The sequence below is a fragment of the Macaca fascicularis genome, chromosome 9 (genome assembly GCF_037993035.2).
Source record: "Macaca fascicularis isolate 582-1 chromosome 9, T2T-MFA8v1.1".
Taxonomy (NCBI): domain Eukaryota; kingdom Metazoa; phylum Chordata; class Mammalia; order Primates; family Cercopithecidae; genus Macaca; species Macaca fascicularis.
Window position 1 is genome coordinate 56,536,430 of NC_088383.1, and position 26,812 is coordinate 56,563,241.

At 52.5% G+C, this 26,812-nt stretch overlaps 1 protein-coding gene and 1 pseudogene across 2 annotated transcripts; both read right to left on the minus strand.

Moving 5' to 3' along the window:
• Window positions 1-742: 742 nt before the first annotated feature.
• On the minus strand, window positions 743-7,283 carry LOC102116345 (uncharacterized; annotated as a pseudogene).
• A 574-nt stretch (window positions 7,284-7,857) lies between these two features.
• On the minus strand, window positions 7,858-24,190 carry LOC102145365 (annexin A8). Of its 2 annotated transcripts, XM_005565214.5 has the most exons (12): window positions 24,094-24,190; window positions 19,708-19,798; window positions 18,445-18,539; window positions 17,033-17,146; window positions 16,181-16,271; window positions 15,443-15,522; window positions 14,895-14,954; window positions 14,264-14,357; window positions 13,929-14,024; window positions 12,076-12,134; window positions 11,194-11,316; window positions 7,858-8,854 (listed from the first exon to the last, which is right to left on the minus strand). In XM_005565214.5, the coding sequence occupies exons 1-12, from the start codon at window positions 24,112-24,114 to the stop codon at window positions 8,795-8,797; spliced, it is 984 nt and encodes a 327-aa protein (XP_005565271.3). In that variant the 5' UTR covers window positions 24,115-24,190; the 3' UTR covers window positions 7,858-8,794. The 2 variants fall into 2 exon arrangements, with proteins under 2 accessions (XP_005565271.3, XP_045255875.2); XM_045399940.3 differs by lacking the exon at window positions 13,929-14,024.
• Window positions 24,191-26,812: the final 2,622 nt, after the last annotated feature.

Consider the following 26,812-nt stretch of genomic DNA (forward strand, 5'->3'; position numbering starts at 1 on the left):
TCTGTTTAGTCGTTCTCCTGTGAATGAATATTTGGGTTATTTCTAGTTTTTGTCTTTTATGAATAAAGCTTCTATTTTCATTGTTTTATAAGTCTGTTTGTTAGATATGAGTTTCACTTCTTTATCCTTGGATAAAAACCTAAGGATGGACTCGCTAGATTACATAATAGGGTATTTGTTTAAATTTACAAGAAACAAGCAAACTATTTTCAAAAGTGTTTGCATTCTTTTCCTTACTCGCCAGAAATATATGAGGTGGGCTTGTTTGAAGTTTGTGGATGTGTATGCGTTTCTCATGTGTGTACTGGCATTTGTCTACGTTCCTTTGTGAATAGTTTACCCAGCCTTTTGCTCATTTTTAAAAAAGAATGAACTTTTTGTTGAGTTATAGGAATTATTAAATACTTCAGAATCAGGAATCAAGTCACTTGTTATGTTTTATGCATATTTTCTCCTAGTCTTTGACTTGTCTATTGATTTGTTTCTTACTGAAGTTTTTTTTCTCACGGATTAAGTACAAGGTGTGTCTCTTTCGTCCAGCCAGGTGGCCCCGGCGGGTCGCTACTCAGTGACCCACGTGGGTCAGGGCGGTGCAACAGTGACCCACAGGGGCCAGTGCAGTGAAGTGGCTTTGAAACCTGATTGGAGAAACAGACTGCTCAGCTGTGAGAACACACAGCGCTCCAGAAAACTGGTGTTCAACAGAACGCGTCACTCCGGCTTCCGCTGCTGCGGCGGAGAGTCAGGTTCTCGCGCAAGGCCCCGCGCCTCCGCCCCCGCGCGCCCGCTTCTCTGTCCGGAGAAAGCCTTTCTGCGGGCGGAAGCCGCTAGGAGAGGGCGCTGCGGGCGCGGGTTTCCAGGCACGCCTGGCGCCACTAGGCGGCACTGAGGCGGCGCTGCGCCCTGACTGCGGGTTGGAGGCGACACAGACTCTGGGGCAGGGTCCGCTTTTAAGAGTTTGCTGGTCACGAGGGGAGGCATGGGGACGCGACCTTGTCCAAGATCTGTCTGCAAGGGACCCTTCCCAGCCTCTGTGAACACAGCCCGGGGAAAGGGGCCGTCCGGGGAGCAAAGGCAGCAAAGGCAGCCCGGGAAGAGGAGGAGGGGCTGAAACCAAAGGCAGCCTGGGTACCCAGTTGTTCCCAGGGGACAAGTCCCCCAGTTAGCTGGGCACAGCGAGGCATGGGGAACGGCAGCGACTGCGTTGGGATGGGGCGGCTGCCCCCAGGTTGGGGCGGTGACCCGTGTTCCACCAGGCCAGGCACGGGGCTGAGGTGGCTGACTCCTGTTTCACAAGTGAAGACCTGGTCACCCCAGCAGCAAGGCATTCCGGAGTGGGAGAATTCCTGAGTCCTGGGAAGGAAGCTTTGGTTACAGGGCTGTGGCCCCGAGCAGGAGCTGGCTGGCCCAGCAGGGTGGGCCGAGCACGTTAGTCAAGGCTGAGCTCCAGGCACCAGGGACTCGGGTCTGAGAGACCTGATGTACATCCTGCTCCAGAGCAGATCACAGAGATGCGCCCGCATGAATCCCCAGGCTGAGCGCAGAATTCCGTGGAAGATGCCCAGGAACACAGGTAGTCACCGCGCTAGGGCATCACGCAGGGTCCACCACGAGGGATCTTGGACACCTGCATGGGGCCATGGAAGTGCCTGCAAACACACTCAGGCCTAGTGCTCACCGAGGTATTGCAGATATTTGTGGCCTCAGAGTAGGAGCTTGGGGAATCAGTGTCTGCTCTTCACTGCAGGGACGGAGATGCAGTGACCTAGGACACATCACAAATATTTAAAACGACATCCTTGGTCAAGGACAGAGGTAGCCAAGGCCAGCCTTCTCCCAGGAAATTAACCCAGGACCCCAAAGCGCAGGGCTGTTAGGTGGCAGGGAATTGGTCTGCATGTCTCCCTAGAGTGTTGCAACACTTTGGCGCTGGGCTCCCTGACGCAGACTCACCTTCCATACTTAAGCCAGAGGCTTATGAAAGCCAGGCTAAGATCATCCCCTGCCTATCCCTGTAAAGCCTCCCGACTGTCCCTGGAAATCCTTTGAGCTTCTTAGCCCCACAGCATGAGCCCGCTCTGACTCAGGCCCTGACCTGCTCTTTCTCTTCTGTCTCTCCCTCCTCTGTTGATATGGACACACCATTCCTTTCGCATGTCCAGTACAGACCAGACCCCCTGCTGTTGTTAGCATTCCTCCCTCTCCCTGGAATGTTCTTTCCTATCCGTCTACCTGATAAGCACTGAGTCGTCCTACAAAACTCTGCACAGCTTTCACCTTCCCTGTGCAGCCTCCCCTGGCCAGCCCCACCCTGTTGCAGGCAGAATGCTTGGCGGTGGTAACATTGTGGGTTGCTGACCACAAATCCATTCCCCCTTTATTCCTTGCCAAGGGAATGCTGATTTTGAGGTCTGTTTTCACTTATTGGAATAGTCCTGAATAAAATCTGGTTTTACTACTTTATCGTCTAGCTCTGGTTTTTCTTTGCTGTAGGTATTCCTTGCTTGTAGCCTTACCATAGCTCTATCATCGTTGCTGATGATAGTTGTCAACCCTCCGGAAGGTGACCCTAAACAAGCCAAGTCCAACATGCTAGCTCTACCCCCTGAGAGCATGAGACCAACATGGGTGGGCATGTGCCCGGTTCTGGCCTTGCCCTCATGGACTGCGGGTCAGGGGTGGGAAGCTCTTACAGAGCAGCTCCAGCGGCCATAGGGGCCATCCTGCTGGCCATGCCATGGCAGTGTCAGAACCCCAAACAGCACCTGGGGTGAAGGAGCTGCCGAAAGAGTGGAGCGACCCCACTTTGTCCTGTTAGATCTGTCTGGGAAGTGTTTTTATTAGGGTTGGCTGGGTAAGTTTTCTTCCACAGGGAGCCTAAGGGGGCCCAGAGAGTCTTCTCAGAGAACTGGAGGCCATCAAGGATTGGCTCAGGCTCACTGGCTAGTAGGCTCTCCTGTTCCCAAAGTCCATACTCTTGTTTGTTGTTATTCAAAAATATTCGTTGAATGCCTGCTATCTACTAGGCCCTGAATGTTTAAAAACAAGTTCCTGCCTTCAAGGGGCTCACAGTTTTTCTGAGGGGACACGTAAACAGATAAAATGTCGTTAGGGTGTAGTTCTGCGTAATCAAGAGTGTTCTTAGGTGCTAACAAGAGCATCTACTCTGTAGTTTAAGCAGAAAACAAACGTAGGAAAGGTTATTGGACAGCTCACATAATTCTGTGCGGCACAAACACTGTGTCTCAAATCATGCTGCAGGACAAACTTGGGGCTCAGTATGCTGGACCATGTTGTGCCTTCTCTCCCAGCCAGTGCTGCAATGGAAGAAAAGGAATTCAGCTCCTAGGAAATGCAAAACATTGATCTGTGGATAAAGAGGGAGTATATGTACATATCATCTCTTGGAGGGAATTAAAAAGCAATGATGATAGAGCTATGGCAAGGCTACAAGCATGGAATACCTACGGCAAAGAAAAACCAGAGCTAGACGATAAAGTAGCAAAACCAGATTTTATTCAGGACTATTGCAATAAGCGAAAACAGACCTCAGTATACAGTCAGGCTCATTCTAAAAACAACATGAGAAGTTGAGAGTTGGAGCCATGGGGCAGGTAGGAGTTGAAAGATGGAAAATTACCAAGAGGAAACGCCAGGGGTGAGGGTGATGCTGGCTAAACTGACCTAACAGGATACCTGCTGAAGAAAGGTCAGGGTGACCAGACATCGCCTGGGAAGGTGGAGGATGAGGACCCTGATCAGATATTGGGAGTGGTCAGATAGGAACAAGGGGGGTTCTTGCTGAATTGACTTTGTGGGGTTCTTGCTCAAACTGGATTTTACAAGAAAGTACACAGATGAGCCTAGAAGGTTCAGGAGCCTGACTCTAGTTTGCTCAAGCAAAGAATCTTTGTCACTACTCCCTTATTTTTCCCCTATGCTGAAATTAAACTAGGCAGACTCCAAATTATCTTTAAAAATACAGGTGTGTTTTTAAAACATTCCAAAGAGCAATTGCAAAAGCACCTGTGGAATGTGTCTGCTTTACCAGAAGTGCCCGAAAGGTTACTCCAGCAAAAATGATTAGCAGGTGCTGTGGATGCTGCTGGTGTCTTGGCCAGGTCCCCTTTGCTTCCTTCCCCAGGTGCCATGGGGGTCACCTGGTGGGAGTCAGCACAGAGGGCTGTGACCCCCTACACCCATGCTGCTCCAGCGTTGACCCCAGGCAGAGAGAGCTTCCCTCTAATCTGAGGAGACCTCCTGCTTCCAGGCCTGTCCCAGCTTTCTCTGCTGGCAGGAAGGCAGTAAGGGTGATGTCCATTCTGCCCCATCAGGGGAAATTAATCAACTTTATGACTCTGCTTAAGCAGATCCCCTTGCTGGGTACGTACTTGGATGTGACCAAATTTCCTTGGCTGCAGCTCTTCTCAAGGCTCCTGTTTGGCCACATGAGGACTGTTTTGGGGTGGGCTGCAAAAGAACCCATCAAACCAGTGGTCAGGAGGGCTTGCGGGGCAGAGAGATCCTCTAAGTCTGTTCCTTCCTTTTCTTTTCTTTTTTCTCTTTTCTTTTCTTTTCTTTTCTTTTCTTTTCTTTCTTTCTTTCTTTCTTTCTTTCTTTCTTTCTTTCTTTCTTTCTTTCTTTTTCTTTTTCTTTCTTTCTCTCTCTTTCTTTTTCTTTCTCTCTCTCTCCTTTCCTTTCCTTTCTTTCACTCCTTCCTTCCTTCCTTCCTTCCTTCCTTCCTTCCTTCCTTCCTTCCTTCCTTCCTTCCTTCCTTCCTTCCTTCCTTCCTTCCTTCCTCTCTCTCCCTCTCTTTCTTTCTCTCTCTCTTTCTCTTTCTTTTTTTTCTTTTTTCACTTTCACCCAGGCTGGAGTACAGTGGTGCAATCTCCGCTCACTGCAAGCTCTGCCTCCCGGGTTCACGCCATTGTCCTGCCTCAGCCTCCCCAGTAGATAGGACTACAGGCGCTGCCACCACGCCTGGCAATTTTTTTTTGTTTTGTTTTGTTTTGGTTTGGTTTTTTTTTTGTATTTTTCAGCAGAGAGGGGGTTTCACCATGTTAACCAGGATGGTCTCAATCTCCTGACCTCATCATCTGCCCGCCTTGGCCTCCCAAAGTGCTAGGATTACAGACTGAGCCACCATCCCCGGCCCCTCTAAATCCTTTCTAAAGGGCTTTGGTGGAAAGCAGCTGGGCATTGGCTCAGCACTGAAAGCAAGTCTGCACACAGAGCTTGACTTGAACTGAAAGAAAAGGAAAAAGAATCCTCACCCAGGGCTGGGATCCAAGAGACACACACTGACACAGCTACTAAAAGGTTGTTAAACTCCCGAAGGGCCCCTGCCTTGCTGTGTTATGGTCTGATTGTGTGTTGTTGAAGCCTTTACCCCCAGTTTGATGGTGTTTGGAGATGAGCCTTTGGAAGGTAATTAGGGTTAGATGAGGTTGGGAGGGTGGGGCCCTCATGATGGTATAGTGATCTTATGAAAAGAGCAAGAGAGAGAGAGAGAACGCTTCCCCGCCGTGACCATGTGTAAGCACAGAGGAAAGGTCATGGAAGGATGTGTCAAAAAGGCAGCCTTCTGCAAGCCAGAAAGAGACCCTCCCCAGGAACTAAATTGATCTTAGACTTTCCAGCCTGCAGAACTGTGTGAAATAAGTGTCTGTGATTTAAGCCACCTATTTATGGTATCAGTCTGAAAAGACTAAGACATGTTGGTGAATAGCTGCTGCACCCCCAACGCCCAGGAGCCTCCCCTGGGGCCCCACAGACTCCCTGCCATCCAGCACTAAGGGTTGAGGCCTGGCCCTGCAGGGGCCACTATTCAAGCTCTGCTCCACCCCTGCAGACAACAGCCATTCAGGTGAGTGGGTTGTGCCGCAGCAGTTGTTAAATATTCTGAGCACCACTTGTGGTGGATTTAAAAACAGTCCCCCGATTCATTGAAACTCTTCTCATTGACAGATGGGGTTTGTGTCCCCTTTCCTTGAAGTTGGGGTGGCTTGTGATGTCTTCAGCTGATAGGGCACCGGGGAAGTGATGCCATGTGACTCCCAACACTAACTCACAGAAGGCAATGTGGTGTCCTCCTTGTCCACTGGGAGACCGTGGAGCCCCACCCCTTGCTACCCTGAGGCCGTCATGCTGGAGAAGCTACATGTAGGAGCTCAGGGGACAGTCCCAGTTGAGCGTGGCCTTTCAGCCATCTCACCAGGGGCCCAACGTGTGAGTGAAGAGGCATCCAGATGATTGCAACCCTTTGCCCTAGAGTCACCCCAAACTTCAGGTCTTCCCAACTGAGACTGAGTCCTCTTATTTGTTGGGGCAGAGACAAGCACCTTACTGTGCCCTCCAGAATTCCTGACCCACAGAATCTGTGAACATTATACATGAGGATTTTACACCACTGGCTCTGGGGTGGTTTGAAAGGCGGCAGTTGTAACTGGGAGCCCTCCCTGCATAGAAAGGTGAGGAAACTGAAGCTGAGAGAGTAAGTGACTCAGTCACTGATACAGTTTGGATGTCACCTCCAAATTTCATGTTGAAATGTGATCCCCAGTGTTGGAGGTGGGGCCTGGTGGGAGGTATTTAGGTCAGGGGGTGGATCCCTCATGGCCTGGTGCTGTCCTCACCATCTTGAGATCTAACAGGATCTGGTTGTTTAAAAGTGTGTGGCACCTCCCCCCACCTCTCTTGCTCCCACTCTCACTGCGTGATGTTGGCTCCCCCTTCACCTTCCGTCATGACTGTAGGGTCCCTTCAGAGGCCTCCCCAGAAGCTGAGCAGATGCTGGCACCATGCTTCCTATACAGCCTGTAGGACCGTGAGCCAGTAAATTACCCAGACTCAGGTATTGCTTTATGATGCTGGCACCATGCTTCCTATACAGCCTGTAGGACCGTGAGCCAGTAAATTACCCAGACTCAGGTATTGCTTTATGATGCTGGCACTATGCTTCCTATATAGCCTGTAGGACCGTGAGCCAGTAAATTACCCAGACTCAGGTATTGCTTTATGGCAACACAAGAATAGCCTAACACAGTCAAAGTCATGGAGCTGGCACAGGGCAGAGCCAGAATGTGCCTCCCATCCAAGTGAATTCAGAGCCCACGCTGTTCCCATCTCCCTGATCAGGCTGGTTCCTGGGCACATGCTTACCCCTCAGGGCCACTTAAGGGGAAGTTCACAAACTGGAGCATGTTCAGGGGTGATGGCCCCAAACCAGGCTCCAGGAGGGACCACTGAAGGGACTGGGGACACCGGGCTTTGACAGAAGTCATCGCAGAATTTGTGGGGCTTCTTCAGATATCCAAACTGTTGTTACTGGGAATGAATAAGTGTTGTGGCCCCAGATGGCAGAGGTGTGGGCTTGATGCGGCTGATTTTGGTTCAGGTAAAGCAAGAACTTTGCCGGTCACATCCACTGGAAAAAGACTGGGCTGTCAAAGGATGCAGTGAGTCCCCATCTTTGGAGGCAGCCAAGTGCACCCGGAGTACTTAACTGCACCCTGAGTACCCCCAGTATACCCTGAGTACCCAAGTGCACCCCAAGCACACCAAGGACCACCCCCGGGTGGATGCCAAGGGGATAGTTAGGCTGCAGGTTGGAACAGGACCTGCTGACTTTAAATCCCTCTCTAACCCTGAGATATGAGGATGTAGCCTACACATCAAGAGGTGAATAGAATCTACCCTCATTTGCAAGGGATGTCCCCAGGGCAGCGGTGGGTGCAGCCCATCCAGTGTTCCCACTGGGAGATGCCCACGGGGTGCTCAGGCTTTGTGGCTCCCCAAAGCTGTTTCTGACAGATTAAATTGGTCCTACTCTGGTGCCTGCTAAACATCCAAAGACACTTTGAGTTGAATACAAATCTTTATTATTTTGAAAACCACAGCAAAGGCACTTCAGAATCTCCAGGTACCCAGTCTCAGTTGCCATTCAGTGGGGACAAGAGTGGTGCTGAGGGCATGGTCACGCCCTTCTGTGCTGCATGCAGAGGAGTGCGAGGCCAGGGCAGCTGACCTGGTCAGCCACCAGGGGAGCCCACGTCGCTTAGAACACAGCGTCCTTAGGTCAGGACTTTGTAGTTTGTTTTGTTATTAAGGTGGTAAGAGAATTTTTCATCCATTTAGAGCCTAACATTTTTAGATGAATGTTAATGGCTTCTTGGTTGGGATGGATACGTGTTCGTTTCTCAGATGCTGAAGGATGTGTGTTCTAAAACAAAAGGACTCCCAGCCAGCTCTCCGGCTGCCTGATAGAGAAGCGTATCAGTAAGACACTTGTTAAAAACCCATATTCCCTGGCCCCTCTTGTGGAGACCCTGTCTCAGTAGATGGGAATGGGGCTGAGGTCTGTATAACCTGTGCCCAGAAGACTCTGTGACCGCTTGGGAAGCTCCTGCAGGGAGGAAGGAATGACCCACAAGCCCCCAGGCCCTTCATGCCGAGGCATCTGTCTGGCTGGAGAAACGCTAAGGTTGGCGTTGTGCTCACACTGGGAAATGACCTGGAGGAAGTTGGGAAGAGGAGCCCAGGCTGGTTCCACCCTCTGGGTCAGAAACCCAGCTGGAAAGCACTGGAAACAGGGAAATAGAAGACTAAAAGGCTGAGACCCCTCCTCCCCCACACCCAACCTGCGTCCATGGCTGAGGTTGAGTGAGGAGGCTTGGAGACTGCGTCCATGGCTGAGGTTGAGTGAGGAGGCCTGGAGACTGCGTCCATGGCTGAGGTTGAGTGAGGCGGCCTGGAGACTCTGGCTTCATGGCCTTTGCCCTTGTTCTTCTGTGCCTCAGGGGTCGCTGCCCACCAGGCTCAGCAGGGCGTTCTTGTAGTCACCGCTGGTGTCTTCCTGTGGGCAGGAGATGCATGAGCATGAGAAGGGGCTTGTTTGTGCCTGGCTTGGCAATGGCGGCGTGTTGTTATGACTAACAACTGTGCCCCTGGCCTGCACCTGGCCCTGCCCTCCAGGGTTCCTAGCTGCAGGGGTTGTGCCGTCACCCCTCTTTCCTTGTTTTTAATTTCACGCCATTCCTTTGCATGTCCTTTTGATTCTCTTAGCAACTACATGCAGGAGTGATGTGGAAAATGAATCAGAGACAGTTCCACTTCTAAACAAGGAAGGGGTCAGCTGTCCCAGGGTTCTTCTATTCGGGAGCCAGGGGTGCCCAGCCATTCATTTACACAACACGATGCATCATTATTCAACACCTGCTGTGGCAGCTTGGGAACCAAGGCTGAGAGTGAGGCACCAGCACACACCTGGGGGCAGGGCCGGGGGTGGAAGGAGCCTGGACCATCGCGCCCTGGTGGTGTGGCTGAGGCAAGCCCCTTCACCTCTGTGGGACTCATCTGTGAAATGAGATTGATGCTGCACTGCCGTGCATCCTGATGAGACGTGGTGAGGGCAGAGCAGGAGAAAGGCAAGCTGGTCTACCCTGCAGCTGATTCACATCGGGTCCACAGTGTTTGTCTCCTGATGAGACTGACCTTGTGGTCTGATGGCTGAGGAGCCCTGTTTCTTAGATACTGGTAGGTCCTGATGGGACTGGCTAGTCCAGGGTCTGCACACAGAGTTGGGAAATGGGCCAGGTCAGGTCACCCAGATTCTTCTTCATGCAGTTGAGGACAGTGCGGCCAAGAGAGGGGAGTAGATTCATTCACAGCAGCATGGTGAGGAAGGGGTAGGCTGGGGCTAGACTTTCCACACTCTGGAGCAGTTTAGGTCTCATGGTTATTGTCTGTTTTTCACCGCTTAGTAAAATTTGCCTGTTTTGAACCTGAAATCTTGTCACAGTTTTCAAACTACAATTAATTTTTTTTTTTTAAACTTTTTTCTTTCTAGACACAGTCTCACTCTGTCACCCAGGCTGGAGTGCAGCGATGCAGTCCTAGCTCACTGCAGCCTTGAACTCCTGGGCTCAAGCGATCCTCCCGCCTTGGCCTACCAAAGCACTGGGATTACAGGTGTGGGCCACCACGCCTGGTGATTTTTATTATTTTGAAGACAATTTTCGTAATAGTTTTTAGAAAGAGAAGCATTAATTTTGTTTACTTTTTCAAATACATGAGTTATACTTGGAGTGTTTATACATTTGCCTCTTAATTTCAATGTAAGAGTTTTTAACTCATATCAGTATTGAAAACCATTTTTGCTTTAATGACATCTGTGGTCTACACTAAAAAGAAAATGTTTCATCAAGGTATTCGTGATTCTAACTCAATTTTCTTAAGTTACAACATTAGATAAAATTTGAAGAGGGTGGCTTCATCTATCTCTAGAAATCTCTCTGATTCCATAAGTTACCATGTGTGGTTAAAAGGGTTAATGACAATCAGCTCAGACCGTCTGCAGGTGATAGCAGCAGTCCAGGCTGGTGTGTGCCTTGCCCTCCTGTCTCCCAACAAGATTGGCTGGGGAACCTAAAGTGAAACCAAGAATAATTCCAACCATCCCTTCCCCATGCCCACCTGCTGCCCCATCTTGAAACATCTGGAAACAGAAATGTCTTTTCCATCTATGGTCAGCTATGTTTCTTGAAAAGTGCACTTAACAACGACATTTGCGGAAGAGCTAGAGACTTGACTTAGTAGCCAAAGAAGACTTAGGGATATATTTGTCCTAATGTGACTTCTGCTAATGAAATCATCAAGACCTCAATTTGCAGACACCCCTAGATGAGCTGTTTCTCCCAATTATCGCAGTGTGATAATCACTCTGTGTTTTGAAGGCTCCAGAACTCTTGCTAATTGGAATCGGGTTAGACAGTCTATTGACACTCATCTGACTTAGAAGTTGGCTGCCAGGACTACTTAAATCTGGATTTGAGCGGTGGGCCCGATTCCTACCGGACTAGTGCATCTCATTGACTATTCAGAGGTGGCTTCTTCTGCAAGGATTTGGTGTCTTTTCCAAGGAGCCACCATAACTCAAATGTGAAACCAACTTTCTGAGTGGGACTCAAGGCAGCCTCTGTGCCCTGGTCTCTGCATCTCCCCTCTGCCCCCAACTCCCCTTGGGATCCAGCCACACTGACCTCTGCTATTCCCTCCACACACCACATGGTCAGGAATGCAAGCTCGTGGTGCCCACTGGGAAGGGAGGGGCTCACGTGGCGTTGGCCACAGCCTCTAGGTCTCCCCGAATGTCTAGGTTTCAGGCTGGCCTCAACATTGGGAATGGCTGCTTACCATGATCATGCTGCTGAGGGTCTTGCCGTACATCTTCTTGAAGTGACACTTGATAAGATTTAAGTCAATCTCACTCCTTGAAACGATGTTTCTTATCAGGGTCCCATCGCGTGTCCCTGCTCCCTGGGCAAGACAGCGGCCATCAAAATCCTGCCTCACCTTTCCTGTCCATCTCTGAGTGATGGACGGATCTGTGTGGTTGGGTTCTAGGGCTTTTAGAGGGAGGGAAGGAGCCTGTGCTTCAGTCAAGGAAGCATTAGGAGGGATGCTTTGGTGGCTTAGGGTGTTCACTCCCTCAATCCCTTCTCACCCACTGCCCAGAACTCTTCCTTTATGATGCCAGGTGCTCCAAACTGCATTATGTTTGGTTTGCCATATCATATTCTAGACACGAAATACTGCTCCAACAAGACTTCCTACTAGAGCAACAGCAGCAGTCAGCTCAGCCAGGAATTTCACAGGCAGGGCCTTCCTGCTCACCTTCATCCCTGACCAGTCTCATGTCAGCTGGGGAATCGCATGCCCAGGGATTCCTGGCCAGGGAACATGACCAAGGGAATCGCATGCCCGCTCTCATTTCCTAAGCAGAAGTGGCCAGAGGGCTTGGGTTTTGGGTGTGGAACTAACTTCAGGGGATATCAGCAACTATCCACCAGAGAAAACAGGCATTGGTTTTAGTTTCAGGGAATTATTCACCTCCAGACAGGCAGCATCCCTTTCCCAGACTCAATTTCACCCTGAGAACTAAAACCTTTCTGATCCACAACAGGTTGGGGTAAGAGAACTCCCCAGTGTGGAGGATGGTGGTGGCTTTGAGCTCCTTGACTTTGCACTTGGTGCTATGTAGGGTGACTGTCAGGAAGCAGAAGACAGGACAATTACCTTCATGGCATAGTAGAGTCTCTCTGCAAAGTAGCTGTGGAGGTTTCGGGTGCATTTCACTGGCAAACAAGAAAGCTATGTTAATGTCTGGAGCTGGTAGGTGGCACTGCCTACAACTTTATGTCTTGCCTTCGGTCTTAAGAGTCAGTGTTGTGCAAGGCTTGGCATATTTCTTTGTGCCCTGACTTTCCCAAAGTGAGAGGCTTTGTGTCAGGTGGTGTGGGACAGGGAAGGAAGCCCGGGGCACTGGGCACAGCTCCAAAGGCCCAAGCAGGCAGGCAAAGGGTAAAACGTGAAATGCATCGGACTCTGGGGCTTATCTGAAGACACCAGCTCAAGCCCATCCAAGGGCAGCTCAGACTCAGGACAGGCCCTGGGCTCTCAACCCAGACTGCCCTCTCTCTGTCACTTAGCAGCAGGAACCCTGCATTTTGAATTCCCATGTTACATGTGGAGTTTGGCCCCAGAGGACTAAGGCACCTGGGGGCGTCTGGTCCAGAGAGTGAGCCCATGCTTGCTCCCATGGGTGCTGCTCAGAGACTTGGCATCTGAGTGGGGAAGGTTGGCGTTTTCACCCAGGGCTGTAGAAGGAGCGTGGGCTTTGAGTGAGGTAGGCATGTATTCACTTCCTGCCTTGATGGTGCAGTATAGTTTCATTACTTGACCTCTCTGACTCATCTGGGTAGTGAGACTGATGCAAGGCTTCAAGGGTAAGTAAACAGGAAGGCCCAGCATGACAGGGCACTGCATGGCTTCACTGTTCCCTGCTGGCAGACTTCATTCATGGCGGGTTCAGGCCAGATCCAGGGGTGAACTTTGGAAGCTGAGATTGGAGCAGGGGTGTGATTAGATGTCCTGACATAGACCGGATTGTGTCACAGCATCCAAGGCCAGCTGGGGTGTCTCAGATGGCCCTGTCCACCCAGAGAGGCAAGGACACAGCAGGGAGCCTGCTGGGTGCTGGCCTCTGCATGGAGGCAGCCTGGTGTGGAGCTGAGAGCTGCAGGCCAGGAGTCCGGACCTGGGCTCTGTGTGTAAGTGGGAGAAGAGACGTCCCTCTGCCCTGGGCCTCAGCTCTCTACTCTGCAGTGACTCTTCTCATTGTGATCTCAGCCCTGGACCCCATGAGAGCTCTGGAGTGGGTCCTCCTGAGTAGCCCTGACTTCCTGCCGTGGGGAAGATCCCCAGTGTTTCTCAGCACCAGACCATCTGTCACTCAATTTGGACTCAAGCTACACATCACTGTTTCTTCAACTGGCAATGAAGGCAGGGGCCAGGCCCCCGGCTCACGTCAAGAAAGGTGACTTTGTGCTGGCCAGGGCTTCATAACTAGAGCCAGAGTGCTCCCTGCATGGCTGCCATGAGTACACAAAGGGTTGGAGCTGGCATAATCACTGGCGTATGTATTCATGTGTGCACACACACACTGTCTCTCTCACACACACATCACACTGTCTCTCTCACACATACTCACATCCCACCCACACAGTCATGCACACACACCCTCAGGCACACTCTCATGCAAACACATTCTCACGCACACACACTCTCATGCACACACACACTCATGCACACACACTCTCATGCACACACACCCTCATGCACACACACCCACACAGCACTGGGCACCACATGGGCATCACAGAGACCAATCCTTGGCAGCACACACTGGGACTCTAGAGGTGGAGCAGTCCCTGGGTGAAGGGGACAGGCAGAGTGTGCATTGAGGGGACATCCCGTGAAGGTGACATGGATTATTTCTCTTGCGGTCACATCTCTAGGCCCTTTGTTCTTTTGGTGCTGCCCCACGGTGAGCCCTGTGGCCTGAAAAATGTGCATGTCTGAGCTCTTACCCACAGTGAGCATGGCCTCCTCCAGCGAGCCGTGGGTCTCACTGTTGATGCTGTCCTCAATGCTCTTGTTGGCAATTTTCTCATACTCTTCAAACACTGTGGAGAGGGCTCTGCTCAGGGGATGGTCAGACCTCCTTGCGCTGCCCCTCGGTGTCTCGGATCAGAGACTGCACATCAATGTGCTGCCCTGACCTCCCGCTTGGTGGCCAGGGAAAGAGTCCTGGCCTTCCTGGCTCTCTCCCTAACTCTAGACTTGGCAAGGCAGAAGCATGAGGGAGAGACTCATGACTAGGATACCTGCTGTGACCCTGGCCCCAGCCCCTCCCTCCTGGTACCTCTCAGCAGGTGAGTGGCACTGCGCGTGCACAGGATGGTGATGAATTTCATCTCATCAGTCCCACGGATCTTCTCGCCTGCCGCATACAGATCCTAGCATTGGAACACCCACAATAAGCCGGTGAGGGAGACCAGGGAGGTGAGGGACTAAGCCCCAGAGTCCCAGAGCTGCAGCCATGGCCGGGCCCTGTCCACTCTGTCAGGCCAGCATGCTCCTCTGCTTGGTCATCTCTGACAGGGAGCTCCCCTTTCTCTAGCAGCTCTGGCTTAGAATCTTTTCTCCATCCTGGGCTACAATCTGCTCTAGGAACTGCCCGGTCCCCAGGCTTCCCTCTGCCAGCAGGCAGACCTATAAAACCCGGACACATTGTGTCCAGCACTGGGGCTCAGCATCCCCAGGTTCATGGGCTGTTGCTGCCAGGACAGAGCTTTAGTGCTCCCCCATCCCCAAGTCACGCTCCCTCCTCCCCAACACCCTCACTCTCCTCCCCAGATACCAGAGGGCAAAGGCCTATAGGGAGCTGAGCTGGGTGGGTCCCAGCTTAGTGTCAGAGAAAGCCCCCATGGGCAGAGGAGCTGGAGTCCAGATGGCAGGGTTGGGGCCACATGGCCAGCTGGGCGCAGCCTCACCTGTGCGTCTTGGAGGGCCAGTCCCGGGTCCACAAAGCTGCTCATATCATCCCTGCTGCCCTAGGAACAGAGGAGGTGGATCTGTAAGGCAGGCCAGCTGACAACAGCATTAAGGGCAGAGGGGGCATCCTGGGCTTGGAGGGTAGGCATGGCTCTGCTGCTTTTTGGCTGTGGAAACTTCAGCAAGCCAGTTATTCTCTTCAGCCCTCGGTTTCCTCATTTGTACAATGGGGGTGGTAAGGACTGTCTCATAAGGCTTGGGGGATTCAGTGAGCTAAGGTAAGCAAAGTGCCTGGCATGAGGCCTGCACGAAGGCCCTGCTCTCCTCTCCCTTCCAGGACGCTGTCACATGGCTGAGTAAGGACAGGTGTGGGGGCTCTGCAGTCAGGACCCTCTAACCATGCTGAGACACACGCAATGAGCCCTGGCTGCTGGGCTATCCCATGCCCCTGCCTTGACTCTTGTGGCTCTATTCAAGGGCTGCTCCTTGGGGTGGAGCTCTTGGGACCCCCAAACCATGACACTCCCAAGAGCCTAGGCTGTGATACCTGCAGGAGGCACACCAGGATCCTCTCCAGGTAGCCACTTGTGTCTGCTTGGATGTCCTCCTCCAGGCTGGACCCGTAGTCTGCAGGGAAACAGGACCATGAGGCACAAGCAGAGGTCCACAGCCTACCCAGGGCCTGATTTCTTCCTTCCAGCCCTGTTCCCCATACTTCTCCTGATTAAAGCCTTCTAGGAAAGAAAGTCCTTGGCACAGGGCATGGATGCAATGCCCGGGTGTCCAAGTGGCTGCCACCTGGGTGTTGGTTCACAACTAGAAGTGACATGCACACACAGCCAAGCGCAAAGCACAAGATGGACCAGATCAGAGAGCCAGGCCAGGGGCTGCCAGCCAAGCTCCATTTCATCTCAAGGCTTGGCAAAGCCAAAGCCTCCAGCAAAACTCCCCACTGGCTACACACTGTGGAGGACTGACTGGCCTCTGCTAGCCTGGGGTCCACACCCCCTACTAACACCGTCCTCAGCGCAGAGATTTGAGTTGGTCACGTGCCTCTCTCCGCTGTAAGAGGAGCTGGTGAGCTTACAGATCAAGTCTGAGTCAAGTTCAATGTTACCATCAGGCACAGATCTTGGCACACGGTAGGTGCTCAGCACCTGTGGGTAAAAAAGTCCCCAAAGGGTCCTTTCTAGTGTGGTCCAGGTTACTTCTTGATCCTTGTTCCCTGCCAGGCTGCCAAAGCTTGTGGCCACTCCCAAGCCCCTCCATCTGTGCCACCCCTTACCTTCCTCATACGCCTTCATGATCTCCTGCAGCTGGTTCTTGGTCCGAGAGGCCAGGATCTCAATGATGACGCCCTCCTTGGTTCCTAAGCCCTGTGGACAGAAACCTCTGCCTGCTGGAGTGCTCTGCCATGACCTTCTGCTCTGTCCACACCTTCTTTTCTCAAGATGCCTAAGCCTCAGGAAGGACCTCACTGCCCTGTCCCACTTGGAGTGGGAGGATGTGATGAGAAAATCACATGCTTGTCTTCAGTGATGGACATTGAGGGCAAGTGGTGTGATGGGGAAGCCCTGTCTCAGCTCTCCCTCCTTAGCTGGGTGGTGTCAGACAGGCTGCTCCAGGTCCCACAGCCTAAGCATCCTGATCCATAAACAGGAATAATTAGCCTCCCCTGCCCCAAATGTAGATTAGGGGACACGGGTGTAAAATGCCTGGCAGTGCCCACGCAGCAAGTGTCTTTTCAAACAAAATGATGATAGTTACTGGGTCCCCATCCCTATTAATCTGCAAAAGCAGAGTAGTGAGAGGTAAAGGGAAACCCAGGGGGCTATGCCTGGGACTGTAGAGGCGGGTTTCCAATACCACTGTACACCTGAGTTTGTGAGGTTCTGAGAAGTACCGATTTTGGCTTCATCATGGCCACTCAACATGTCAGTCAGGGACCAGTGACCCCAGGTGTTGGGTGCAGTCTGAGCACCTGACTGCCTGCTCACTGGGCCCAGCTGTGGCCCATGTGGCCATTCCAAACAGTGGCTCAAGGGGAGCTCTGGGCTGCCGGTGCCCGTTCCCTGCATTGCCCCTACCCAGTCATGTGAGCACCCCTGCCACTTCCCTGCCCTGTTTGCCTGGTTACCTTCATGGCGTCATGCAGCTCCTTGGCTTCGTATCTGTATGGCAGGTACATAAGGGCCACAATGAGCCTCTCAAACTTGCCACTCAGCTCCGACTTCAAGGTCTCAGTGAGGTCCTAATGCAGGAACAGGGAAAGGTGGTATTTGTCATAAGCCAGGCCCACCTGAGTGCAGGCAGCGGCGTGGTGGCTGGGCCCAGGGGCTTGGGCTGGATTCCGCGTGGGCCCTGCCACGTGCTGGCTGGGTTTCTTGGGCCAGCTCCTTAACTTCTCTGAGCATCAGTATCTTTACCAGTTACACGGAGACAAACATGCTCCTGCTTCATCCCATTGCTTTGGGTGTTGATAGAGAGATGTGTGTGACTCAACTCAGCATTCAGTGCAGTGCTGGGCACATTATAAGCTCTCAGTAAAATGAAATTGGCATTGCTAGCTAGACTGCAAGCTCTGAGTGTGGCATCACCATAAAATACGTGTGCCTCCTTCGAAGGGCACATGTTGCTACGAGGAGCCACCAGGCTACATCAGCTGATCTGCAGAGCAGCAGAGAGATCAACGGCTTTGTCAGACCTGGATTTTAATCCCCACCTTGTTGATTACAGGCTCTGGGACCTTGGGCAACTTACAACCTCTCTGAGCACCAGTTTCTCCAAATGTTTGAAGGCAAAGAATAATGTATAGCTGTGAGGACTAAGAGAGGGAAACTGTAAAAATGCACACTGGGTTCTTCAAGAGAATATTTGAGCTGATCTTCCCTTGTTGAATCTCCAAACTAATGATTTGAGTCACTAGAGGCTTCAGGCAACCATGGCTATGTACATATTTAATCCTGTGTTTACTGTGTATCCCCAAATGTCAGGCTTTGCCCTAGGGGTGGAGGGCAGGTGGGAGGAGAAACAAAGGGTCTGGCATACTTGTTCCAGGTTCTCAGAATTCCCAGGTGGCAGAAGGGACGAGGTGTGGGTGCAAGCAGCTGGACCGAGGAAAACGTGCCCACACCCCAGAACAGAGCGAAGCCAGGCCTGCATGCCCGGGGCATGGGAAAGAGAAGGTGGTCTGGGCTCAGGGGGCAGGGCGAGATAGCCTGGGGACAGGGAGAGAGACCTCCAGTGGGGCCTGTGGGGTGCATGAGAAGGAATGCTGTGAGAGAGGAGGCAGGAAAAGAAGCAGGGAAGGCCAGCCCCTGGCCCAGGCACTGACACCTAAAAGTAGGTCTGCCAGATAAAACACAGGGCGGCCAGTTACATTTGAATTTCGATAAAGAACAATTGTTTTCGTGCAAACAGGTTCCATGTGCCCATGCTGCCAGTGTGGGCTGGCTCTTCGGGAAAGTCGTCCAGAATGGAGCTGCCTCCCAGGCTGTACCTCCAACCCCAAGGCTCACCTATCCCCACCCCCACCAGCCTTCCCCTTGCCTTGCCAAACTGAGCCTTGAAGGACTTGGCGATCTGCTGCCGCTGCGCGTTGCTTCTCTTGGTGAGCACATCGATGATAGCCTGCTCGTTGGTCCCTGCAGGGATACAGCGCGAGTGACCCTCTACCCCCAGGGTGATGCACTGGTGAGGGTGGAGGAGGGCAAGGTGAAGACAGCTGCTTGGTGGCTGAGCAGCTGAGACCCGACACCTGGATAGTTCCAAACCCCTGGACCATTTTCGTGGTATAAACAAGGCCCTTAGGAAATCTGCCTCCCCATTTCCCACCCCGCACCACCACAATGCTGGGGTGTGCCCAGGGCCCATCTCACAAGATGGAATCTGAGGTCTGGGTGGCTCTGGACATCAGCCCGGGCCTTTGGAGCTTGGCCGAGTGAGATCTCCGGCCCTGCCCTCCTTTGTGTTGGTTGCAGTAGGGGAAGGTCAAGACTAAGAGTCCAACCCCTGGATTCGAGGCCTGGCCCAGCAACTGCGTGGCATTGGGCAGCCAGCCTCATTTCCCTGGGCCTCCATTTTTTCTTATTTGGGAAGTGGAGATAACTTTCTACTTCACAGAAAGCAGAGGGCATGAGGACGTTTTCTGGACTTGTCAGGAGCGGCAGTTCTCGTTAATGCCCCTGATCCTCAGGCAGAGCCGGCTAAGGGGTCAGTCCCAGCTGGGGTGAGGTCAGGGTGCATGCTCTGCTCTCAGGTCAGGAGGGCTTTCTGGGCAAGCTATTTAAATCTGGCCTCAGGTCAGCCCTCGCTCACTCACGGTAGTGCTGAGGGAGGCACTGGGCAAGTGCTGGAGATGGGAAGGGAGCCGGCTCTGTGGCCATCGACATGCGGCAAGGGGGCCTTCAGTCAGCCCCACAAACTCCCCACACCTCACACTCCCAGCTCTGTTCCTGGCGTTGTACAGCACCATCCCCTTCATACTTCATGTGACACACGAGGCCAAGAATTATTGGGGCCACTTTACAAGTGAGAAAGCTGAGACTGATGGGAAGTCACTCACAGGGACACACAGCTGACCTCCCCACCCCCATTACCCAGGGAAGAGCAGCACCCTCCTGTCCAGTCCTGCAGGGTGGGTGCTGACCTCACTGCAGAAACAGAAGGCTGTGTGATTCTCTGGGTAGTGGAGTCAGTCTCAGAGTATCATGGGACACCCCAGCTCCCCAGATGTCCCCTGGCACCCGCTTGCCAGGGCTATGAGCAGAGAGGTCTTGAGCAGAGGTGGCAAGGCTGCCAACACCCACTCACCGATCCCCTTCATGGCTTTGTAGAGGGTCTCTGCATCAGGGTCTGGGTTGAAGTGGGAGCTGCTCTTCACTGTGACACCCTCCTGTTCAATCTGCAAGAGAACCAGGCCTGCTCAAAGCAGGCAGGGATGGGGAGGGCAGAGCAGGCTCCCAGCCCATCTTGTAGCCTGCCCTGACAGGGTAAGCCCCTCCGCTGGACACGGAGATCTGCCCAGCCCTTGCAGGCCAGTACTCAGCCCTTCAGCCCCTTGGCCAACAGGGTGGAATAGCCAGAGCCAGAGTTTGTGGGGAGAAGCCACGAAACCTTTCCTGTCCCTGCCTGTGCCATCTGAGGGCAGATAGCAGCCCCAGCCACACCCAGCTCCTTCCAGCATCACCCACCAGCAGCAGGAAGGGACAAACTCACCCAAAGTTAGGTGAGAAAGAACACTTAAGCAAAGGCTTCCTGGAGCTGCATGCGCCGCCCTCAGAGCGTGCAGATGAGGCTGGAAGGCTGGGCATGGTTCTGCCTTTCTGAGGAATGGTTTGAGCTCAGTCTGCCCTCTTCCTGGGGAGTTAGAACTTATAGTAACTGAGAGGGCGGGGGCTCAGCTGAGCATCCTGATAGTTCAGGGTGTTTGCAAGTCCACAGGCCCATGGGGCTCAGAGCGTCAGGTTTAGAAAAACCCGCAGGATGCTCTGCAGATTGTGAAATAAACCAGATAACCAGGTGTCTGAGCCCTTGACTTCCAAGCCTCCAGTTCAGGGCTTGCCTGAGGGCTTTTTAAACTGCAGAATTTCTCAGATGATTAAGACAGACGACTCCTCATAAGTATGTTTTGGGTGGAGGAATGGTAAAGAGTGGAGGGATATTGGAGATAGGTATTGAATTAGGGGGAGACTCAGAGATACTCCAGGACGAAAAAGAGTTTAGTCCCATCCAGTCTTGTCTTCCATTCACCTGTTCACTTATTCCTTCCATCACCTCCATCATTTGCCCTTCTACTTTCCCACCTACCCACTTATCCATTTGACTACCACATCCATCCATCCATCCATCCATCCATCCATCCATCCATCCATCCATCCAGGCCCTGGGTTAGATTCTGAAAATACAGAGATTCCCATGGATGGCATATCTGTAAGTATCTTTTCTTTGAGTAAGAGGTAAGGCATCTTTCTGAACCCTTTGCTTTAATTTCAAATGTCTGGTGACAGATCTTCGTGAGTCATTTCTTAGCACCATGTTGCACAGCAGAAATTGTTAGAAATAATTCCTATGGAAATTCCATCCAGAGACAGCCAATGTGGTCCCAGATATTGCTCATCAGTGTACACACACACGACATCCCTTGCTTGTGGAGTAACACTCTGCTATTACTCCTCTTAGCACTTTGAGCCCCTTGTGTGTGCCAGACCTGGGCCAGGTGCTTTAGATGCAATGCTTATGTCATGGCTTCCTCAACAGTTGTGCTAGATAAGTACTGATGCCTCACTTTACAGAAAGGGAGCTGGACTCCCTTACACAGATAGTAAGCAGTGCTGCTGGGACTCCCCAGCCTGACTCAGAAGCTGAGCTCTATCTACCTCCCCTGCCCTACTGATGACTCAACCTTTCCCAGGCAATGAGTGTTCCTGGAACGTTCCACTGAAGGAAGCTTCACCCGCAGGAATGCAGGTCGTCTGGGAAGGTGGGGGGCATCTCAGCTCTCAGTGCCTGCCGGCTTCCCTCTGTCCCGGCTCTCTCGGGTGCTGTGGTGCACCAGCTAGTGGCCAGGTTGTGTGACTGCATCCCTCAGGAGCATGCAGTCCAGCAGGGGTGCAGTAGGGCTCAGGTGAAGCATTTGTAAGCAGCTCCCAGGCTGGTTCTTATTTTGCTGCATTAAGAAGCCTGTGTCTCACTTCCCACTCTAAGGTTTTAGAAAATAAGTGTTCTAGGAATTGGAGCCCTGGCTATCAGTGTGGGTTCCTGGAGCTCCAGAACCCCTGCTGAGAAGGAAGGGTCAGCCTCAGGCTCCTGCAGGGTCTTGCCCAGGGCCGTGCTAGTAGAGACAGGCACATTTTCACTGAAAAGGTGATTCAGACCAGCCTGTGACTACATCTATTGATATAACTTGTTCTGTGACAGGCGCGGGGGAGCTGCCACACCTCGGCCTTCCCCCGCTATGTGGCTGCCCAGAGGCCTGGGAGATTGGGTTTGTCTCTATGAGACACAGAGGAAAAGACAACACCAAAAAGAGAGGTGCGAAGGGGCTCTGCCTGCAGACAGAGTCTCTCCAGTGGTTCCCTCATCCCCTCCCATCCCGTTCCTGGTCCAGCTTTGTGCCCAGAGGACACTGGGTCCTCGCTGGAAGCTCAGCTCTTGCAGGTGGGGTCTACCTGTGAACTTGCTGCCCCGAGCCAGCTCTCGCATGGGGCATGGACGGCCAGGGTACAGTTTTGGCCCTGGAGTCAGGCTGTTCAGATTCTCACCCAGACTCTGACACTTACTAGTGAGTTCGGGCACCTGCCTAGCCTACTTGTGCCTCAGTTTCCTCATCTGTGGATAAGAATACTGGTGTCTACTTCATAGACTTCTTTTTTTTTATCTGTTTGAGTCGGAGTTTCGCTCTTGTTGCCCAGGCTGGAGTGCAGTGGTGCTATATCAGGTCACCGCAACCTCCGCCTCCCAGGTTCAAGCGATTCTCCTGCCTCAGCCTCCCTAGTAACTAGGATTACAGGCGTGTGCCCACCACACCTGGCTAATTTTGTATTTTTAGTAGAGATGGAGTTTCTCCATATTGGTCAGGCTGGGCTCGAACGCCCGACCTCAGGTGATCCGCCCGCCCCGGCCTTCCAAAGTGCTGGGATTACAGGCATGAGCCACCACTCCCGGCCTTCATAGACTTCTTGTGAGGTTCAAGGGAGATACCGAATGTGAGGTGCTTAGAGGAGGGCCCGGCACACAGTAGGGACTCAGTGAGTGCCACAGTGATCCTGTCAATTTGGCAGGTCCCTACATGGAGAGCCCTTTGTCCTGCTGCACTGGGTGCAAGGCCCAGTGTCAGACTACCTTGGCCAGCAACTGACTTTGGAAAGCACCCAGCACTGGGCTCTCCCTGCCATGTCCACCTCCTCAAAGGCAGGTTCCCAGCAGCCTGGTTGAAGTTGGAGGCTGCCATGGCCCCTTGTCCTGGAAGATGGCTGCTTCCCTGGGGGCCAGGACAACTGCCCCACCTCACCCTGGCTTCCTCTGTGTCCCACCTGTCCAGAACCTAGCATGTCTGACCCTGAGGACCCTTGCCTGGGTTGTGACATCTATGATCTAGAGATTCCCTGAAGCTGGACAAGCCCGGTTCCCCACAAAAGCTCACAGAGAGCTTGGGGCTGGGCAGAGAGACCCAAGTGCTCTCTGATTGGAGCCTGCTGGCCATTGGACCCTAGCAAGTCACTCAGTGTCTCTGAGCTTCCATTTCCTCATCTGCAAAACAGCAAGTGCAGCCCTGACACCCTGACATCCTGAGGCTGCGTGGGAGGAAAGGAAAAGGGCGTGCAGAGCCGGCAGCCAGGAGATGTCACCTCTGTCCCCTCCTGGATATTCAACTCCTTAGCACAGCGATGGCCTCAGGCTCAAGCATAGATGGAAAGCTCCTGAGAACCCATCAGTTCTGCTGGGGATGGGCTGTCCTGAGCGCCGGGTTCCTCAGGGCTCTAGTAGGCCAGGTCCTCCTGCTTCCCCTCTTCCCTCTCCAGTCTTGACAAATGAACATCATTGATCCCGGAGGTAAAGGCACTGATGGGTCCCCAACAGCATGTTCAGGTTACTCTCCCGCTCAAAGCCCTTCAATGCCGTCCCACTGCTCTTAAGGTAAAGCCTGAACTCCTCAGCCTGCCAGGCAAGGCCTTTCAGGACCTGGTCCTGCCTGCTTCCCCAGGTCCATCTCCTCCGGAACCAGGACCCTCGAGCTGTGCTGAGCAGCTTCCCTCAAAGCCAAGCTCCCCGCCCTCTGACTCTCTGACACAGTTCCCTCTGCCGGGAGCAGTATGCCTGATTCTCCCCAAATGCACACGTGTGTGCACCCCATACACATTTACACACAAGACTCAACCATGACACTCCCTCCTTTGAGTGGCCTCACCCCTGCAAGGGTCTCCCCTGGACTCCTCTCAAACCTCAGCTTCCCCCTTGCATTTCTAGATTTCTTCATCGGCCTGTCTCCCGGCTCAGGTCCCATCCCTGCCATGGGCACTCTAGGCCTGGGACTGTTTCATCTCGGCCCCTCCCCACCCTCCATGCTTGGCCCAGGAGGCAGCCAAATGTAGAACGAGCCACTCCCAGCCAAGGGCGACTTTACATTTCTCAGGCCTCCCTGGTGACCAGCACCCAACACCATGCAGGAGCCCAACTCTCTTGCCAGCTGCCACTTACCCAGGCTTTCCACCAGGCCATCTCGTTCACCTCGGGAGCACCTTTCCCAGGGAGATGAAGAGACACAGGTCAGCCTCCACTGGGACTCCACACGTCTGGCTCCTGCAGCTGAGGAATGAGCAGGCCGCTGCCTTGGGTGTGGGGGTGCAAGCCCGCCCTGGGCCGCACCCAGCGCCACACCTGCCTATCGCCCCCTTGCCCCTGGGCTCTGCCTGGCTTTGGGCGTCTCCTGTGGCTCCCAGGCCCCACCCAGACACTGTCCAGGCCTGCTCTCGGGAATTATGCAACTCACTGTCAGATATTTGGGCTGTGGCTGTTACGCATACTGGAAATTCTTAGCTCCAGCCTGCGAAATCCCCACTCAGTAAACACAGCTCCATGTTGATCAGGCTGGTCACACACTCCCGACCTCAGGTGATCTGCCCTCCTCGGCCTACCAAAGTGCTGGGATTACAGGCGTGAGCCACCACGCCCAGCCCATTTTCATCATTCCTAATAGCCCTGGAGCATTCCATTTAATCAACTGTATATGCAATATTTTTTTTTCCCCGGGGGCAAGGGGCTCATATTCACCACAATTGGGAGGCCAGTTGGTGAGAAGGTGGCAGGCGGCACAGCCACCTTATACAGCATGCCATACTGGGCCACTGTCAGACAGATGATGGTCTCAGTCCACCACCCCCCGGCTGACTCCGGCTCCTGCCTGACTCTGCCCGGCCACCACAACCCCTTGGGACCATTCAGAGGCATCACTGGAGGGTGTGTGGTTAGTGGAGCGCTGGTAGTTCTCCCCATATCCCCTCTGGTCACGGGGAGGTCTCGTTTCTTTGGTGGAAGCCATTCCTCACTCCTCTCATGAACAGGTTTCATATTGCTTTGTGGTGTTCCTGGAGCCTGGAAGGAGTCGGCTTGCTCCCTGGGGCATCAGGAGAGGCTTCTCTGTAGCTTCTCTGTACCCTTCTCTTCTTCTGGCGGGGGCGCCCACATCTGAGCTTCCAGTGGTGCTTCTGAGCAGCTGTAGTAAGTATCCTCCCGTCCTCCCGGCTGTCAGGCCTCTGAGCCCAAGCCAAGCCATTGCATCCCCTGTGACTTGCACAGATACGCCCAGATGGCCTGAAGTAACTGAAGAATCACAAAAAAGTGAAAAGGCCCTGCCCCGCCTTAACCGATGACATTCCACCACAAAAGAAGTGAAAATGGCCGGTCCTTGCCTTAAGCGATGACATTATCTTGTGAAATTCCTTTTCCTGGCTCATCCTGGCTCAAAAAGCTCCCCCACTGAGCACCTTGTAACCCCCACTCCTGCCCGCCAGAGAACAACCCCCCTTTGACTGTAATTTTCCTTTACCTACCCAAATCCTCAGCCCGCCTGCACCCAGGTGATTAAAAAGCTTTATTGCTCACACAAAGCCTGTTTGGTGGTCTCTTCACATGGAGGCACATGACACCGGCTGGCTGGGGAGCCAGCCATTTTGCAGCACTTCCCCGGATCCATCCGCTTGTCCTGGAGCCAGGGCAACAAAGGCTGCCGCCATCCCCCGCCCTGGAGCCACCCCACACCCCTGTATATGCAATATTTGTTAACCAGTCCCTTTTGGTGTCCATCTAGGTACAGGTCTCATTTTTTGAGCTAAAGTATTTAGAATACACTGGAAGTAACAGATGTCACCTCCACATTGCACACCAAACCTAATAAGCAGAGCCAAACTTTTCATCCAAGTGATTTGGCTAACATTTTAGGATGTTTCTAATCTCTCAGTAATACAAATATGCTACAATAGATCTGTGTGTTTATCCTTTGGGCACTTGTGTGTACCTGTGCATACCTGGAGAATGAAGTCCTGGGAGAGGAACTGCCATCCAAAGAGGATGTTTCAGTCTATAATACTGCCACCAACAATATGCTCGTGCTTCTGAGTTTGCGTTTGGATCAGGAGAATTTGAAAGTCATCAGGAACCAAACGAGGCTATAAGATTCAGCTGTAGCTGGAAAGTGGCAAACGTTCCAAAGCTAAGACATTGGCTATTCCTGGGCTGTTCACAAACTGTGAGGCCAATTCTAGATAAGATTCAGAAATACGGTGAGCAACTCACTTATTTTTTAAGCAAAACACCTTTTCTTCTAATTTATGCTAAGAACAAATAGCTTCCAGCAGAGAAAGGGGATGCAATATTTTTACAAATTACTTCTCTTTTTTTTATTTAAAAAAATTTAAGTTAAACGCTACTTAAAGATATGTTTAACCTCTGTGATACTGACTTGCTCATGAGAAGAAAGAGAGAGGGCCAGGCATCCGCCCACTACTACCCACTATCAACACGTAGGCCTGACATCAGTCGCTAAATATTCTGGGCCGGGCGCAGTGGCTCACGCCTCTAATCCCAGCACTTTGGGAGGCCAAGGCAGGCAGATGATAAGGTCAGGAGATCGAGACCATCCTGGCTAACATGGTGAAACCCCGTCTCTACTAAAAATAAAAAAATTAGCTGGGACTGGTGCCGGGCACCTGTAGTCCCAGCTACTCGGGAGGCTGAGGCAGGAGAATTGTTTGAATCCAGGAGGCAGAGGTTGCAGTTAGCCAAGACCATGCCACTGCACTCCGGCCTGGGCAACAGAGTGAAACTCCGTCTTAAAAAAAAAAAAATCAACAGTGGCTTCTAGGATGACTAAGCAGTGACTCAGTCTCTCCTTGACCAGATTCTGTGACTGTCCAGCAGA

Excerpts from the sequence above, each read along its gene's own strand:
- LOC102145365 (XM_005565214.5), bottom strand. The coding sequence starts at position 24,114 with ATGGCCTGGTGGAAAGCCTGG. Across the intron at positions 17,147-18,444 it reads TCAAGGCTCAGTTTGGCAAG|GACCTCACTGAGACCTTGAA; the intron begins GCAAGGGGAAGG and ends TTCCTGCATTAG. Across the intron at positions 14,025-14,263 it reads TGCCACTCACCTGCTGAGAG|TGTTTGAAGAGTATGAGAAA; the intron begins GTACCAGGAGGG and ends CCCTCTCCACAG.